General features: G+C 45.7%; 1 protein-coding gene across 1 annotated transcript; it reads left to right on the plus strand.

Annotated features, from left to right (window-relative positions):
- Positions 1 to 429: 429 nt before the first annotated feature.
- On the plus strand, positions 430 to 17,396 carry C17H16orf78 (chromosome 17 C16orf78 homolog). Its single transcript, XM_028477528.1, has 5 exons — positions 430 to 579; positions 4,375 to 4,488; positions 5,021 to 5,156; positions 14,597 to 14,849; positions 17,249 to 17,396. Exons 1-5 carry the CDS (start codon positions 430 to 432, stop codon positions 17,394 to 17,396), a joined length of 801 nt encoding a protein of 266 aa, XP_028333329.1.
- The last annotated feature ends 1,470 nt before the right edge of the window (positions 17,397 to 18,866 follow it).

Below are 18,866 nucleotides of genomic sequence, written 5' to 3' on the forward strand. Positions count from 1 at the left end.
TGTTTTTTATAAGCTACAAGGAGTCATTGAAGGTTTTGGAGAAGAGGAGATATGTGAGCTGAGCTTTGTTTTAATAAGATCTCTGTAGAAATGGAGGTGGAGAGCCCATAAAGGAGGCTGTGGCAGAGTCCAAGTGATGGACAGTGCCTAAAGAGGGACAGTGGCCATGAGGGGAAACCAGTGTATTGCTCCACTCTGACCCCCATGGACAGCCTGACAGTGACCTCACAATCACCCTCTGGATCTCCTACCCCTGAAGGTTAATATCGCAGCTCTGGCCTAACGCTGCCCTTTATGTTCACATTTATGTTCACATCTAGGGGACAAAATCTTACCACCTGAGTCATCCAGGCCAGCAACCAGAGGCAGAGGGTTCAACAAAGCAAGAGTGTGCCACCTTTCCGCCCAAGGCATGACCAAGGCTCCATGATGACAGAGCAATCAGAGGACCTGAAGGATTCCCTGCCCACAGAGAGGAAGCATGTGTGGAGGACGGCCGAGGAGAGGCGGATGTCAGACCTCGCGCGGGTGTTGGAGTGGCTGGAGCGGAGGCAGGGGAAGAAGAAGCAAGCTCTCCAGGTGTGTACTGTCAAAGAAAACCTGCAAGGAAGGCTTCATTCGAGACTACTACAGTATGATGTGATGGGGTGAAGGGAGGGTTTGCAGCACTGGGGTGAGCCAGTAGAAAAGCACCGGAGGACATGGGGGGAGATTGTCAATGTGATCAGGCCACTCTTGTTGGCTAATTATCCCTATGTAGTTAGGCTCCTACCCTCCCACAGAGACTGGGAGGTGGGAATGCTATCTTTCCTGATGATTGCATTTCAAAGGGATGGCTCCCAAGCTCTGGAGAAAAACCTTCCTGGATTATAAAGCTGGGCAGGAGGCTGGGAGAAGATTTACATCTCAAAGGGGCAGAGAAAGAATTTACAGGTGTAAATTGTCTAAAGGAATTGTTCTAGGAAAAGGGAGGTCAAGGTCCTAGAGTCAGGAAGAAACCTACCTAGTTTAGTCGAGGTGAAGGGACCTTAAAGCCATCTTGGTCAGTGTTGGAGAAGGGCTGACAGGCAATAGCTTCTAGAGTCTTGATGATCTCAGAATGGGTTCTCCCACTGTCCCCAGGTACTTCCATCCACATGATGGTCCCAGGGTCAGACGGCTTTCTCCACCTCCACTATCCCCACTGGGACTCCTGCTAACATACCTCTTCCTTTCGATCCTGCATTAGAACTAGTTGTAACTGCCTGTCTTAGTCCATTTGGGCTGCTACAACCAAATACCATAGACCAGGTGGTTTAGAAACAACAGAAATTTCTTTCTTACAGATCTAGAGGTTGGGAAGTCCCAGATCAAGGTGCCAGCAGATTTGGTGTCTGATGAAGGCCTGCTTCATGGTTCATAGAGGGCTGCGTCCTTGCTATATTCTGTTAAAGAGGAAGAGTCAGGAGAGCTCTCAGGGGCCTCTTTTTTAAGGCCCTAGTCCCATTTATGAGGGCTCCACCCTCATGACATAACAACCTCCTGAAGTCCCCACCTCCTAACACCATCATATAAGGACTTAGGATTTCAGCATAAGAATTTAGGGGGACACAAACATTCAGTCTGTAGCACCACCTTTTCCTCTTTCTCCAGGAACTATGACAACCGATTTTGCCCCAGTTTCCCCCAGAGTTCCCCTCTGGGCCCATCGTCTACAGAAAATTAAGCCATGTCCTTGGAAAGTGGTCTCCTCTGCAGAGGATGCCACCTAATCTTGACTCCCCTGGCTCCCAGAGAAAAATGGGTGAAAATGGCATTCCTAAGAACAATGATAACTTCTATTAAGCGTTTCCTGTGTGCCAGGCCCTGTGCTTACTGCCATGAGTTGTCTGGTCAGCTGTTCCCAGCAAGGCTACAAGGTAGGCACCATTCTTACCACCAGCTGAAGGATAAGAAGCTGAGATGAAGAGGAATAATTTGCTTGAGCTCACAGAGCTAGTGAGGGGCCGAGCCAGGGCTCAAACTCAGATTTATCCAGTTTCCAAGCTCGTGGGCTGTCAGGCCCACACACCAGCACCACCTCCCCTTCCCCTGCTTCACCCAGTTCAGCGGCCCCTGCCTTTCAGGGGAGCTCCTGTTCTGGTTATGTGCTTACTTATCAATTATAGTCAGAGAGATCTGGAGTGCCAGTTCCATCAGATACGCGTAAACACACCTGACAAACGTATTTTACTCTAAGGCGTTAGTGATTTACCTGCCCTCCCCCTTCCCCCCATTTTTGGGCCTCTCAGAACTCATTCGCAGAAATCATATTCAGTTCTATGATGAATATGTTTGATCCCATCTCTTCATACTAAGATTATATTCCTTGTTTTAAAATTTTTATTGGAGTATAGTTGATTTACAATGTTGTATTATTTTCAGGAGTACAGCAAAGTGAATCAGTTATACATATACATATATCCACTCTTTTTTTTAGATTCTTTTCCCATATTGGCCATTACAGAGTATTTAGTAGAGGTCCCTGTGCTATATAGCAGGTTCTTATTAGTTATCTATTTTATATACAGTAGCGTGTATATGTCAATCCCAATCTTCCAATTTATCCCTCCCCCTCTTTATCCCCTGGTAACCATAAGTTTGTTTTCTACATCTGTGACTCTACTTCGTTTTCGTAAGTAAGTTCATTTGTACCATTTTTTTAGATTCCACATATAAGCAATATCATGATATTTGTCTCATAAGATTATACTCTAATAATGTTTTCACAGCTTTACCTTATATGTGGCTTTTATTGTAAATAAGTTTGGGCCCAGGGAGGGAACAATTTAATTTGAAAATACAATTAAATTTTCAAGCATCATTACCCTTGCCAGAAGCATTTGTATTTTGAAAGACGCTCCCGAGAGAGAGGGTGATGCTTCCATGGCAGACCTCGTATGTCAGGTGGCGGGGGACCCTTTAGTGAAGACGGTTGGAGGGGTGCTGTCTGCAGCCTCCTCTCCCTTCTCCTGGCAATCCAGGATTTTCTCCACTTCAGCACAATTATGGAGCTACCCAGAGGGCTGTGCCCTCTGTGATTCATTTGCCATCCATGAAGACCCTTGAAGTTCAAAGGCTCAGCCACAGGGGCCACTGAATCGTGGCTATTGCAGTTTCCTTAGGTCTGTAGTATCACCACATCCATTCCACTCAGCTTCCTCCAAAAATGGGGGCTGGTAGCTACTCAGGTGACTCTTGAGGAGAGGCTGAGGGTTGAGAGGAGAAGGTGGGAGGCGGGCCACCCCCGGGGGAGCTGGCCTTAGTCTCTCTCTAATCACCCTGCAGCATCAGCCCTGGCCCCAGCTTGTGCCCCTTCCCCCCACTAAGCCAAACAAAACCCCGAAGTTGAGTAGCACCCCGTCCTTTGATGGCCTTAAGCAGGACCTTGGACAGCTTCCTTCCGCACATCCAGATGGCTTATCAAAACCCTCCTTCCACCCATACAGTGTTGCTACCATTCATGGAAGGCTTAGCACTTCTGCGCAGTGATTCATTTATTTCCCACTATAACCCTATGAAGTAGGTTCTGCTATCGTCCCCGTCCTCAGAGAGAGCCGTCCCTTGCCCGAGGTTGCTCAGACACTCAGCGATAGAGCAGGATAGCAAGCCGGGCCATCAGCCCTGGAGACTAGTCTCAGCCATCACCCCGTGACCCCAGCACCCCACGGCACACCCCAGGAGGAGACCTAGTTGATTCAGTTTCCCCACGAGGCTCCAGCACCCCATGCCCACCCCTTAGAGATGTGCCTCTGTGGGCCCCTCCCCCGATGGGCCCTGGTGCTTCCTAATGAACCTTACTCTTTCCCTGGGTGCTCCTGGCAGCTTTCAGGGCTGAGCACACGTGCTTTGAATGGACTTGCATGTGCCTGACCTTCCTTTCCCAGCAGGCAGACAGGAAGCATCCAGGGAAATAGAAAGGCAGGAGGCATTGTGATCACAGCTCTGGGCGGACAAGATGGGGTAGGAGTGGGGCAAGGAGAGGAGGGGCTCTAGGCTGAGGAAGCAACCCTGGCTGGGCTTGAAGACTGGGAGTCGTGGTAGGGAAATGGCGGCTAGAGAGGCCATTTGAGGGCCGGAAGGAATACCTACCAGGCTGGGGCATGGGGCCCTCACGTGGAGGGTGATAGTGATGGATTTTGAGGTGGAGAGGGCCAGCCAGATCTGGGGTTGGAAGGCCATCCCTGGGGTGGTGTGATATGGACACCGGGGGCGTCAGGAGGCAGAGGGGCTGCGAGGGGGAACGGGAGCGCCAGAGTGGGTGCGAAAGCTGGGTGGCACCTTCCACTCTGCAGGGTGCAGGGCTGGTCTGTGCCCAGCGGGCCAGCCACAGGGTTTTTCTCCCTGTTCTTTCAGAAGAACAAAGCCAAGGTGGTGACGCTCTCTGCAGCACCTGTGAAGGAAGAAAAGAAAGCCAAAAATGTCCAGAAACAGCAGGGAGGGAACCACCAGGTGGCATTCTCTAAGCAGGTGACACAGCCCCATCACTGCCTCCACGTGGAGGAGGGGCACCCCCTCTGCTCCTGCGTGGGATCGGCTACCTTTTTTTTAAATTTAAAGCTCTAAAATTCACTCCTGTCCCACACTAGCACCCAAATGGATCACCTGCCCCTTCCACCCATCCGGCCCCCACCCAACACTCTGCACACCCCGGTGGGAAGACTTGTACCCCTGTGGTAGAGTTCATTCTTTCCTGGGTGCCACCTCCCTCCCCTAAATCACTCAGGAGTGCCACTGGAAGGAGGAGACCGCCAGCGAAGGCTATGATTTCCAAGGTCCCTCAGGGCCCCTCTCTGAGCTATAGGGACAGAAGAGAGGCGTTGGTGAACAGACACCAGGGTGCATGCCTGTCCCAGTGTCCCAGCAACCCAGAGCAGGACTCTCCTTAGGCCCCCTCGCCTGCCTTTCAGCAAGCCCTTGAACTTGCTCATTTCGGGAATGAAGGAGGCGGAGCCAGATCCCTGCTCTCTAGCCTGTAATGTCTCTCCAGCCCCACCCCCAGACCTCAGGGCAAGGCTCCAAAAAGGACGGGGAAGCCTCCGCCCTATACAGAAGGTTCTACAGAGTGGAAGCAAAGGGAAAACGTCTCAGCAGCATGACCCTGGGCAACTACCCCAAGGATGAACCTAGGAAATCTGGTAAGGGAAGCGCCTGGGTCTGGATGCCAGAACTGTCCTCATAACTGCCCTCCTATCAGAGGGACCAAAAGCTCACAGCATCCTTAGGGCAGCCCCATCCATGTCAACCCAACCTCTGTGTATGCAGGAGCCCCACGTGACTGTTTGGGGAATCACAGCGCAAGGGGGTGTGACCTGGACAGGAGGCGAGCGGATGTCAAGGCTCAGCTGGCACCAGGGTGTTCTCTTCTCAGGAAGCCTGTATAATGTCCCCCAGGTTCCTGAAGCCATTTTGGTGACATCAACCTCATGCCCCAATGATCTAATTAGTTTAGATACTGTGACAATGTCAAGGTGCTACAGAAGGTACCATACCTCCTGGCTTGAAATCTGCCAGGTGCTGCTTGCACCCAAGAAGAGGTGGGCTTGGGTTATGTCAGATACCTATTGCCAAGACTGCCTGAGTTCAAATCCCAGCCCCACCAATCGATAACAATTGTATATGAGATGTTATATAATCCCAAGCCACTCCAACTCTGGGGTCTAGTTTTCACAACCATAAAATGAAACGCGACATGACCTGCCTCACAGTATAGTTATGGGTTGAGGCATGGAACATGCTTAGCCTGATACAGAGTAGGTGCTCAATAAATGTTAGCACATGGTTATTTCTAAGTGAACATTTTGCTAACGTTCTCTGGTGGGCTGTGTTGGAAAAACAGATGCATTTATTGTGCCTGGCCCCTTGGGATGGAGGTGTATGGTAAAAAAGAAATCTGGAAGGGATTCCAATTAGCCCAGAGGAAGAGGGGCAAGAGCCTTCAAGCAGGGGCTCATTCTCCTGTACAAACTGCCCTCATTGTGCCCAAGAAAAGCTCTTTTTTTCTTTTTCATTGAAAAAGTCATTGTGACCAAACTGTAGTTACTTGCCTGTCAGAATTAAATATGATTGGCTCTAAATGCAAGGCAGGATCCTGGACTGAATCCTAAAATAGCTCTTCAGTGGAAAAACTGGTGAGACCCAAAACAGCTCTGTAATGTGCCCATGTTAATTGCTTGTTCCCTGCTTATGTAAGATGTTAACATTAGGGGAAACTGAGTGAAGGGTGTATAGGAACTCTGTACCATCTTTGCAACCCTTCTGTAAATCTTAAAGTACTCCAAAATAACAAGTTTATTTAAAAACTAGAAAGAGATTGACTTATGTCCTATGGGAAGCCCCACACCTTCCCCAAGTTTCCCGTCACTCTCAGTGTCCTGGTCCTGCTGGGACCCTGAGCATCTGTAGGTCACACTTCCAGGGGCTGTTTCCTTCTCCCTGCTCTCTGCCAACCCAAACACAGAACACATCTCCTTCTCTTCTCCCCAAACCTTTCACATGAAGCCTTTATGTATAAGCAGACTTTACTGAAGGTTTTGGGCAACAAAGGGAAATAATTACATCACAGACTTACACAGCAAACATATTAGAAGTCGATTATGATCCCCTCTTGTTCTTCAAAGCCCTTTGTCCCCTGCCACCAGGAGATTTCCCTGGCTACATTTCCTGCAGGGGTGGCCTCCAGATGTGTTCCTCAAAACCCCAAGACTAGGGCTAGAGTCCGACAAGCCAGGCACCCAAGTCACAAGATTTAAGGAGGTGCTCTCTCTCAGGTGCCAACCCTGCACTTTCATGAGCCTGAGAGCAAGCACCTCCTTAAATTTTGTCCCCTGGGTACCTCATTTGTCTCACTCTAGTCCTGGTTCTGCCCAGCTCTCCCGCGTCTTCTCTCTTTCCTCTCCCCTCCATTCCATCCTCTGCCTTCCTTGTCCCGCACATTCCCATTGGCTTCTTACATCAAGGGATCACTTTGTTTCCTTTGTTTCACTGTCTCATTCCACACTCAATGTAATCTATCAAGATATTTTCCTAAACAAAGGCAGTTCCTTCCCTAAGAGAAACTCTCATGCAAGTCGATTTCATTTTTTTCATTTCATTGAACAAGGATGCCAGCAGGGCAGGCTGACTCACCAGCTATTTGGTCTTCTGCAGTTCCCCCTGCATCTGCCCAGCCCTGTCCTGCCCAAAACCACCCTGTTGGAGAGCAGTCTTCCCTCTCCTAATGTAATACAACCAATGGCCACGGGGGGTCAGCAGGTGCTCATGCCCCCTCAAGTGCAGCAGCTGTTCAGAGGCATCCAGGAACCACCTGGGCATCCAGGTGTGGCACCCAGGACTGAGTCAGGGCTGAGCCTGGGCACAGCAAGGGGAATTTACTGTGAAGGCTGTCAGGAAGCCTGAAATGAGTGGGCAGGGTCTGGTTTGGGAGAGAAGATCAAGACAAAGCAGCCTCTAGGAAGGGCGTAGAGGCAGTTAAGGGCTAACGCAGGAGTCTAAGAGGGGATAAGTGTAGATCAAGGAAAAGTATTCTAGACCAGAACATCTGTTTCTAACCTCCCTCAGCCCCACTCAGCACCCAAATCATTAGCATCATTTTCAAGAACCAGATCCCCTGTGTGTCCCAAGTTCCCTGTCGGAAGAGTAAGCTCTTTCCACTCTCCACGTCATGGTTCTGTGTGACCTGGTGGGCATGACCATCAAACATTCCCCACCGCCTTTGGGACTGGAATGTGACAACTCAGCCTGTGCGATCACAACCACGCCTGCTCTTCTGTGTTTTCAGTGTTGTGATGGCCACAAAATCAGGATCTGCAAAACATTGTGAGTGTTCTGAATGAATGATATTAACTGTCCCTGGCTCCAGAACACCGAAGCTAATAGAAACAACGGTGACAACATCCATGGGGGATACTTTTGCTTTGTTTCGCCTTTGTCACCTCACCTAATTTTCACAAAAACTCCCACTCACTCCCTTTAAACTGCTGAAATGCCCCTGTCCCTCCACTGATTACCATCTGGCACATTCCGGATGCAACAGCCTGCTGCCACTCCCTTCTCCTCCATTGCCTCTCCTCCCTTGAATTCCCTGAGCACACTTTCTTCTACTTTCTTTCCTCTTTCACCACCCTCTCTTGGTCCCCTCTGAGGGCTCACCCATAAATGTTGACTCCTTGTCCTCCTCCCAGTACAGCCTCTAGGTCAGCCCAACCCAGACCCAAGGCAGCAAGAGATCCATATGGCTAAGCTGAAGCTGCGGTCTTGGGTCACCGCACTTCTGTGAATAAAGGGTGCAAAATAGTCCCATTTGGTGGGCCTCTTTCCCCGGCTTCATCTGATTTCCATAAGTCTTCTCTGACCCACACATAATTTCCACTTAAATTTATTAACCTCATATATTTCTAACTTGCTACTAACCAACCTTCCCTTCTTTCCCCCTTCCCAGACCTAAATTTCCCCTCTGAGTTCCCCACTGATCAGTGCTGCCATTCTCATCCCATTATACAAGTTTCCTGGCTGATTCTATCCAAAGGAGTGGCTTTAACCACTGTCTAGTGAATTCCAAATCCAAATATACAGACAGCCTTTTCTCCTGAGTTGCATCTACATGCCTGCTCCCAGTGTTAGCTTGGATGTCCCTCAGGCTCCGCAAACCCGAATACCTCCCCTTCACGGGGGCCATCGCATGGGCTAGCACTGGCCCAGCACAGTGGCCCAAGTCAGAAGCTGTCTCCCTCCACAACCTTTTATGACCTGTTACTGGGTCCTGGAGATTGTACCTCCTTCATAACTTTCATCTCTTTCACTTCCTCTCCACTTTAACTACTATTATTTTAGTTTAACCCCGATCCTGTTCCACCCTAAGAACCTCCAATAACTTTCCTCCTCTATGGCTACCAAACTGGCCTTTCTAATTTATTTGGATCTTTATATTTAAAGGGAGTTTCTTAGAGGCAGCAGATGATTGGGCTTTGCATTATTTTCAATCCAGTCTGACAATTTCAATCTTCGCATTGGGATATTTAGACCATTTACAATGAATGTAATCATTGATATGGTTGAGTTTAAACCTACCATGTTGGTATTTGTTCCTAATTTATTCCATCTATTCTTTGCCCTCCCCTTCCTGTTTTTCTGCCTTCTTTTGGGCTGAGTAGTTTTTGTGATTCCATTTTATCTTCTTTGTTGGCTTGTGAACTATAACTCTTTGTTGTGCAATCTTAGTAGTTGCTTTAGGGTTGACAGGATTCATCTTTGACATATCACAGCCTACCTTCACCTCATAGTCTGAATCACTCACGTAGAACATAAGGAACTTACTAGAGTATACTTCCATTTCTCCTCTCCCAACCCTCAGGCTATTATTGCCATTCATTGTATTTCTCCATAAGTTATTATAAACCCCACAATACGTTAGTACTCTTGCTTTAAGCAAGTATCTTTTAGAGAGACTTCAATGTTTATCCATAGTTAACATTTCTAGTGCTCTTCATTGCTTTACATAGGTCCAGCTTTCTGCCTGGAGTCATTTCCTTCTGCCTAAAGGTCTTCCTTCAACAGTTCTTATGGTGTGGGCTTGTTGGTGACAAATTCCTTCAGCTTTTATATATCTGAAAAGGTCTTTATTTCACTTTTGTTTCTGAAAGGTACTTTTGCTGAGTGTAGAATGCTAGGCTGACAAGCTTTTTCTTCAATGCTTTAAAGTTGTGCTCTACCTTCTAGCTTGCATTGTCACCAGTGAGAAGTTGGCTGCCATCTTTATTTATGTGTTCCCTGTAATGTATCTTTTTCCTCTGACTTCTTTGGAAGTTTTCAAGCATCTTGATTATGATGTGTCTTGACGTCGTTTGCTTCATGTTTCTTGTGTTTGTGTTTGTGTCTGGGGTTTGTTGAGATTCTTGGTTTATAGTTTCCATCATATTTGAAAAATTTTGGACCATTATTTCTTCGAATATATTTTCACTCCTCCACTCTCCTCCTCTCCTTCAGGCACCACAATTACACATATTTGAAGTTCTGCAACTCAGTAGGGTTTTTTCCCAGTCTTTTCTCTCTGTGTTTCATTTTGTATGGTGTCTGTCTCTATGTCTTCAAATTCACTGATTTTTCCTTCTACAATACCTAATCTGCTATTAATCCCACCCAATGTATTTTTCATACTAGACATTGTAGTTTTCATGTCTAAAATTTCAATTTGGGTCATTTTCAGCCTTTTGTGTCTCACCTTAGCATGCTCAAGCTTTGTTGAACGTACAGAGCTATACAGTCATAATAGCTGTTTTAGTGGTCTTGTCTACCAGTTCTATCTGTGTAGTTTCCTCTCCTGCATAACTAGTATTCAGCTGAGAGAAGCTTTTGCAGATCTCTGCATCTCTCCATGCAGTTTTCTCCTGTTACTCTGCCCTGTGAATTCTAGCTCCCTTGGCCCATTTAAATTGTCTATTCTCTCTCCCCAACTCAGGGAAACTGCTAGATACTATCTAGGTTTTCCCCTCCCTGCACTTCAACCTGGAAGCATCTCCCAGCTCTCAGCTGGGGCTCCCATGGGACTCACCTCTTCCTTTTCTCAAGGGCCACTGCCCTGAGTTACCTGTTGTCCAATGTCTGAAAAAGCCTGTTTCATGTATCAGGCCCCACTTTATAGCTGCTTAAGATGGAAGGGTAAATCCAGTCCCTGTTACCCTATCTTGGCTGAAAGCAGAAGTCTCACATTGGCTTTTCCAAAGCACAAACCTGATTGAGTGCAATGACAAGTCATTGAAAAATTTTAGGAAGGAAGCTACCAAGTTAGATTTGAATTTTTAAAAGGTGACTCTGGCTAAGGGCCATTAAAAGATGCTGGGAAAACACTGGGAACACATTTCCAAAGTAAACCTTGACAAAGTCTGAGCATCTAGACTAAGAAAATGGAACTCATTTGGCTTTCTCTCCTTGCCCACTATGCTCAGAGCATTCTGTCCATGACAGGCAAGGGTGCATTCCTAATGCAGAGAGTTGGAGGGCAGTTTTACCAACTCTGTCTCTATGAGTACAGAGTAGTCCCTGGAGTCCCAAACATAGCTCACCAGAAATCTAACTTATCTGTTCAGCCATGGACTCAGGAACATGGGACATTTTGTCCAAGAGGGTAGCCAGGACAGGTTCCCAGAAAAAGGCACTGACAACCTGGGTTCACATTTTCCTGGATCCACCACTGTCTATGGCATCTTGGACACGTGACTTAATCTCTCCAATCCTCCACTTTCCCATTTGTTCAATGGATGTGACATGGTTGTGAGACTGTAGTTGCCCCCCTCCCTAGAAAGGCTTTAGAACACTGCCTGGCACATAAGTTATGCAATAAATGTTAGCTAATACGTAAAATTATCATCACATTTTCTATTACTACTCTTCTTTCCTACGTGAGACCTACCTTGACCCAGAAGAGGATCAGATGTCTCAGGAAAGGCTATGGCCCTTTCTCCAAGGGATTTCAATTTGTGTCAATGAAGATGTGTAGCCCAGGATTCTCCTGGAACATAGGACCAATTTCCACCATGCACAAACAGACTGCTAACACTACCTGACCCTATCACTCTATTAGGGGCCAGCTGTCAGTTTAGAGAGCCATACTGGACATAAAGATTCCAGTTCAGCCACTGACTCATTATGAGACCTTGGGCAAGTCAAAGCTTCTCTCCAAGCCACTGTCCCTCCATTGATGTAATTATAGAAGGTCTAGACTTCCCCAGACATATCCTGGTAAAATTACTGAATTTTATTTATGAAATCTTGCAAGCTTACAGGAAGAACAACTTACTTACAAAGGAAAAAGAGTCAGATTAGCATCAATCTAGAAGTGAAATGAACACCTATAGACTACTGAGAGCAAAGACTTATAATCTCATAATCCTATCCTCAGCCCGTATATAAGTTACCGTCGGGGTGAATGAATGATACTTGCAAATTCAGAAATATTTAGGGACTTTCTCAGCCATTTATCCATTCATCTATAGAAAATGCCCTAGAAGAGAGCAGAGGCACCAAATTAGGAAATAATTGGTTTAAAAGTCAAATTCTAGATACACACTTAAAATCACGTGATATGGAAAGAATGAAAAAAAGATAGGCAAAGAGATAACAAGCAATGCAAACATATGAGGTGGATTTAAGGCTAAAAGAAACAACAGGGTAAAAGAGGGATATTGTAAAATGTTAAAGAGAACAAATAATAACAATAAACCTACACACAACCAAAAAATAGTAGTTAAATAGATAAACGTTTAGAAATGCAAAGAGAATCTGACAAAAATAAAGTTATAGTAGGAGACTGCAAAATACCTCTTTCAGAACCCAATAGACAGATCAAAGAGACAATTACAGTAAGTGCCTAGAAGAATCTAACAATGTAATTAACAAACCATAACTTTATAGTTGAACAGAGAACACACATTTTTATATGGCCAAAGAATATTTCTAAAAATCATCTGCATATTCACCAAAAGAAAACATTAACATTCAAAATAGTAAAGATTTTAGGGCCACCTACAGTATCCTAAAGCAATAATTAGAAATAAAATTAAAATTAAAAGATAATCTCAACAGAAATTAAGAAACACTCCTAAAATACCCTTATTTCAAAGAAAACAGCTATTGAAAATAAGTCTGTTTCATACCAAAATCCATGGGATGAAGGCAAAATCTATGCCCAGAAGAAAATTTACAGCAAAAACTAAAAGTAATGATTCTTGTCTGTATAAAACAAATTAAAAAATTAACACTTTTATTAATTTAATGATATAGAAGAAATAATTAATATGAAAAAGAGAGAATTAACACATTAAATACCAGCTAAGGTTAATGAAATACAAGATTAAAAGTAGTTAAAAGGAAAAATCCAAAGCTAGCTTTTTAAAAAACCAAGTGACAAATAGTATGAAGTTATCATGAGCCTTGTCAAAAGAGTCAAAAATATACAAGATTTTATATGAGAAAGGATGCATAAGCAAAGATAAGAAATACATTAAATGAATTATAATAGAATACTATATGCACATCTACACAATACATTTGAAAATCCAGCATAAATGAATAATTTCCTATCAGACTGTAAATTATCAAAATGGACATAGTAAAGAGTAGAAAAGTTGAATAGAGCAAATTCTGAGGTAAAAATTGAAAGATGGTAGACATTTTCCCGCTAAAAAAGGCACCAGGACAAATGATTTCACACCAAGTTCTACCTAACATTTAAAAAGCAAATAATCCCAATGTTACTTCAACTATTGCAGGCCATATAAAATATAGACATTTGTGCATTAATTTGACAAGCCATCATAACCTTAAACTTAAAAGATTAGGCAAAAAAGCAGAGAAATCTCACAATAATAGATGATTTTAAAATGATTTTAAAAATTTTAGCAAATAGACTTAATGTATGAAAATATAGCAAATATATCCACGTATGAAATGAATAATAAACCGTGACCAGGTGGGATTTATTATAGCAGGTTACGTTATGAATGGTTAGGTTAATCCATATCAAGATATCTAATAACATAATTTATTACATCAATAAATTAAAGGAAAACCATATGATCAGTAGATGATAAAAAAGCAATAAATAGAATCAAGCAATTATTACTAATAAAAACTCTATGTAAACCAAGGGTAAAGCTGCTAAATATTATAAAACATATTCCAAAAATAGTGGCAAATATCATTCTAAATGATGAAATGCTGAATCACTTTAATTAAAATCAGGAACAAAATGAGGCATGACTGCTATTATCATATTGACATTGTTTTGGAGGGTCTATCCAATGCAACATGTCAAGAAGAGTACATAATTTTTATAAATATTAGGAGGGATATATTTTCATTTTTCTCCTGATATGATTGCCTTTCTACAAAACTCAAGAAATTCTAGTCAAAAAATAATAAAATCTGGTATGGTTGTTGGTGTACTAGAAAAAAAATTTTAAACAGTAGTGTTTTCTCTATACTAGTCACACCAGTTAGAAATAGAAATGAAAAGAAAATATTCCACTCGCACAAGTAAAAATCTATAAAATACAGAGGAGTATATTTAACAAGAAAATAATTAAGGTCTCCAAGCTCTAGTCCCAACAGTATTTCACTCAGTGCAAACCCCATATTTGGGTAACATCAGACCCTCACTATTTCATTTCATATATGTGTGTCTTTGTGCATGCTGTTCTTCCCTTTTTCATCTGATAAACTATTTGTCCTTTAAAAATCCAGCTTAAAGTTGATCTCCTCTGATACCTTCCCCTAACTCCCCTTTAGGCTAACGTTCACTTTAGGTGAATTTTCTCTGGGGAGGGAGAGAAGATTGAGAGAAGGAAATGAATGAAAGGAGAGAAAGGGAATGAGTTGAGGAGATGGGGGGAAAGGAGGGAGAAAAAGATGAATGGGGATTAAACAAAGGCTAAGAAGGAGAACCTGCCAAAGCCTTGAAAAAGACCTCATGTCTCTAATGTTTGAAGCCCTTTCAGCCTTCCAGGCCTCATCCCCTTCCTGTCCACCCTACTTCTCACCCCTACCAGGATCGAACTCCCTGGTGACATCTGTCCAATTTCAGACTTAGACATCAAGGATGAAATCACCCAAGAGTCCACTCAGCGCTCAACACCATACCATCGACAAAGCATCATAGAACCCATGTTACAGGATGCTATCTTTGCCCCACGGAGGTCGACCCTCTTGCGAGATTGGGTTGGCAAGACGCCCTACACCTCCTACGAGCGAAAGCTGAAGAGCCTCATGGAGAAAGGCAGCGAGCCCAAGATGGAGACGGTGAGGTTGCTGAAACCGGAGGAGGTGCTGAGCTGCCGGTGAGCAGCCCTGCGCAGGTGGGGCTGGGCGCATTCTGCAAGACCAGGCTTTGCTCACGACTGTCGGTGGTTCATACACCTGGGCTGAGCCCAGAGCAAGGGAGGGTGGCTGCAGCAGGTCCGGGCTCTGTCTTTGAGTCCCAGAGGGCTGCTCCAGGGCTGAAGCCGTTGGGTTTCTGAACAGCCTCGCTCGCTAGAGGATCATCTCCTGAACGGACATGACATTTAGGTGCTGCCATTTTGATGCCACGCCTTTGGACACATACACAACCTTTCCAAAATTTCTATTCGTTTCACAAAAGAAACCATGAATATTATTCACAAAGGAAAGAATGAGTTGTTTGTAGCCTTGTTTTAACAGGAAACTCCCCCAAGATCCTTTACACTATGGTGTTGAATTGCTGGTGACAGTAGCCGCCATTCCCAGGGCTACCTGCTGTATGTTTGGGGATTTAGACTCCAAAGGGACCATGAACAAAGTATGAAACCATTTGGTATTTACTGCTCTTACCAAGGGGTCTCACTTCTTGCTTGTTCTTTGTCATACTTATCAAGACCCGCTGGTTTTCAGCAGCACCAAACAGCTTGGTTTCTGCCCCCAAATCCAAGCATCCCTCCCCAGCCCAGTGTTATTCTTTACTGTAAAGATGTAACTGACAGCACTCAGAAACTTTGGCAAAGGAGGAAATAGGACAAGAGACTAAGGTAGTCAGCCTTGTAGAGTTCACAGCAGCGAACTCCCCCGTAGGTTTCAGACGGCCTCAGATGCCTGGCATCCGAGGGCCCCATCGCACAGTCCTGCTCTGCTGGCTGACTGGCTGGGGGCTGGAGGGCTGGAATGGCTAACTGGTGAAAGATGGACAGGCAGTCTCCTCGACTAGAGGCGGCTTCTGGCTTATGCCACCTCCACAGCTGGATGACTTTGGCTATGGGTTTCAAATTGATAAAGTGGTTTTAATTGACTCTGGCCAAAGACAGCCCACCTGGGCTCCATGGTGGGGAGAAAAGAGACTTCGACAGGGTAGGGGGAGAGACTATTTGGAGAGATGGCAATTAACAAGCCATTAGAAAAACACCCAAGAAAAGGATGAAATTGTCCTTTGCAATCTTAGTGAGTGTCCACAGGTAGATATGTGTGAGATTGCCCCCTGGGGCTGGGCTGGTCAGGGAAGGGTGGGGCTGACCGACCGGAGCCGTCGGGGAAAGGTAGTACAGGTATAGGGGCTGGTGAGTGAGGTCTGAGCTGCCTGTAAGAATAGGGAAGCTCTGGGCAGATCTTCAAAGAGAAGGGAAGTTCCCTGGTGGCCTACTGGTTAGGATTTCAGGCTTTCACTGCCAAGGGCCTGGGTTCAACCCGTGGTTGGGGAACTAAGATCCTGCGGGCCACAGGTATGGCCCCCCAAAAAAAAGAAAGAAGAAAAAAAGAAAAGAGTAGGGAGACCATTCCCAATGGGTAGAAAAGCCAGGTTCTATCAATATGCAGCTCCTCCCCCACCATCTGTAGCAAATTAACCAACCAGAATGCAGCCTGAATCAGGGGCCTCCCTCCTTATACTAAAGCTGGGAGCAAGGTCAAAGTTGATGGTGGAATAAGGGATATGATGGCAGAGATACTGTCTAAATCACATAGATGGCATCAGTCCTATTCTTCAGTACAAGTCAGAATGGTGGGGCTTTAGCTAATATTTTAAAACAGCGTTTTAATTTTTTAATTGAAAATTGTAATTGTTTGAATACTATTAAAAATACTCACATCTATTCCTACAATTTTCTCAGCCTTTATTTCTACTGTCCTGGATTTCCCCCAGTCCTTGGCCTCACTCAGATTATACACACATGGCAGTGATGAGAGAAAACACCTAACAATTTGCATCCTGGTTTTTTCTCCCCATTTGGCAATAACGTCGCAGCCATATTGCATCTTCTTCTTCCTAATGACATCTTAACACTAGCAGAAGAGTCCTTGAAATGGATATTCCATTTTTTGCTTGACCATTCCTCTGTTGATGGAATTTCCTATTTTCCTATTGTTGATAACCCCAAAATAAACACTTTTGTTTATGTAGCTTTTCTTTCCATTGAATTCTCTTCTTGGGATAAGTTGAGGACCTGAGTGAAATTACTGAGTCAAAAATAATAAGCCTGGTTTTTTGGGGGGTGGGGCAGTAGGTGCTTGGCATATATGTTGCCAAATTGATTTCCAAAAGAGTTATACCAATAAAAACACCCACCAAGTCTGTGGGGTGTCCCAGTCTTTTATGAGACCTCTGTCAGCTCCAGAAATGTCTGGAGGGCCAGTCCCTTACACTGACGCTGTTTAACTCTAAGCTCTTTTCAATGAAGTTTGCACCTGCAGTGACTCCACCCTCAACTGACCTCTTTGGCCTTGTCTCGCACAGATACCTGAGGTTGTCCAAGAACAACATTCGAACTTTGCTCAAGCTGTGCAAGGATGCAGGAATGAATGTGGACATCCACCCCCATGTGGTCGAAGAAGAGATAGATGCTAAAAAGGTGCTCAACCGAAACATCAGTGTAGCCCTCTAAATAGCTCCTCTCCCCGGCCACCTCAAGCCCCCTCTGCTGTTCGACCCTCGGCCACCAGATGCCACCCTCTGGCACACCACACCTGGCTCTTCAGACCTGGGGCGTCCCCTTTCGACAGTAGCGATCAGGAAACAAGGCTAGACTGCTTGGATCATTGCACTGACGTAGTGTTTTGTCCTCGTCATCCAAGTCAAAACCAACGCAGGAGAAACTATAGGTTTCCTCCCCACCCCCCAAAGGACACTCCTTGGAAGAGCCTTCTTAGAAAGGAAGTCTTAGGAGAAGTGAGAAATGGGAGCCCAGAGTCTCCAGAGGGATTGCAGGAGGGACAAAGTATTGAGGGGCTGCTGGGGACACATACACCCCAGGTCTTGCCCAACCATCCCCACTACCTCCTGTGGCGGACACGGCTCTGCGGGGAGCTGGCCCTCTTGTGTGTAGGGTGGGGAGCTGATCGGGAGAACAGGAGGGGGAGGACTCTGTCAACTCAGGTAAACAAGGATTTTACTCAGAGAAGTCACAGAGGGCAAGGAACTGGCTCAGAGTCACACAGGCGAGAAGCCGCAGGGCTGGGATGGGAAGAGTGTCCTCACCTTAGTCTCCCGTTCTTGCCTGACGGAGCTTCTGGCAAATCCTGCCCGACGGTTCGGAGATGCTGCCTTCCTCTCAACGCAGCAACCGCCAGTGGAGGTCCCTGTAAGCACTTCAAGTAAGTTCAAATCCCAACTGCCCCACTTACTAGCTGTGTGACTTTTGGCAAGTTACCTTCCTTCTCTGTGCCTTTGTTTCCTCATCTGTAAAATGGGGCTAATGATGGAACCTGCTGAGCAGGGATGCTGAGAAGAGGAAACGAGAGCTTCCATGTGAAGCATGAAGCACAGACATTGACACACAAGAGCTCGATAAACATGTGAGCTGTTTCCCTAGTTCCTGGGGAGGACGAGGAGCAGATTTCCCAGCCCCGGCTTCCCCAGGTGGGGTCCTTAAAACTGGGCCTATCGATGTTGAGTCAAGCCCTGTTGAAAAGCTGCTGATTCCAAACCCGTGCCCTTCGTGGTAAGTCCAAAAATTAAATGGTCCCTGGGCCCTCAAGGGCTAGTGAACACCCCCAGGGGACGAGGTGTAGCCGCTGGTCCAGCTGGGCCCCGCTAACCAGGTTTTACTTTCTGCCTCCATATACGAAAAGGGCAGGGATTCCACTGCCTCCCACCGCATATGCTTTTTAAATCTCCATGCGCCATCTCGAGGCTCCAAAGTGACCCCTCTGAGGTGAGTGGCTCTCTCCCCTGAGAGTCATTGCCCTTGGGAGTCAAAGTGTGGAGGTTTCCAATGCCCCCATGCACCCACTCAAGTCACCACTAAGGGGAGGCAGAGCCCCTTAGGGTTGCGGGCAGCTCAGGGACGTGTGCCCGGAGCACGGCACCCCGGCGACGTTTAGACAGAGCCCACAGCTAGAATCTCAAGAAACCA

The sequence above is a fragment of the Physeter macrocephalus genome, chromosome 17 (assembly GCF_002837175.3).
Source record: "Physeter macrocephalus isolate SW-GA chromosome 17, ASM283717v5, whole genome shotgun sequence".
Taxonomy (NCBI): Eukaryota; Metazoa; Chordata; class Mammalia; order Artiodactyla; family Physeteridae; genus Physeter; species Physeter macrocephalus.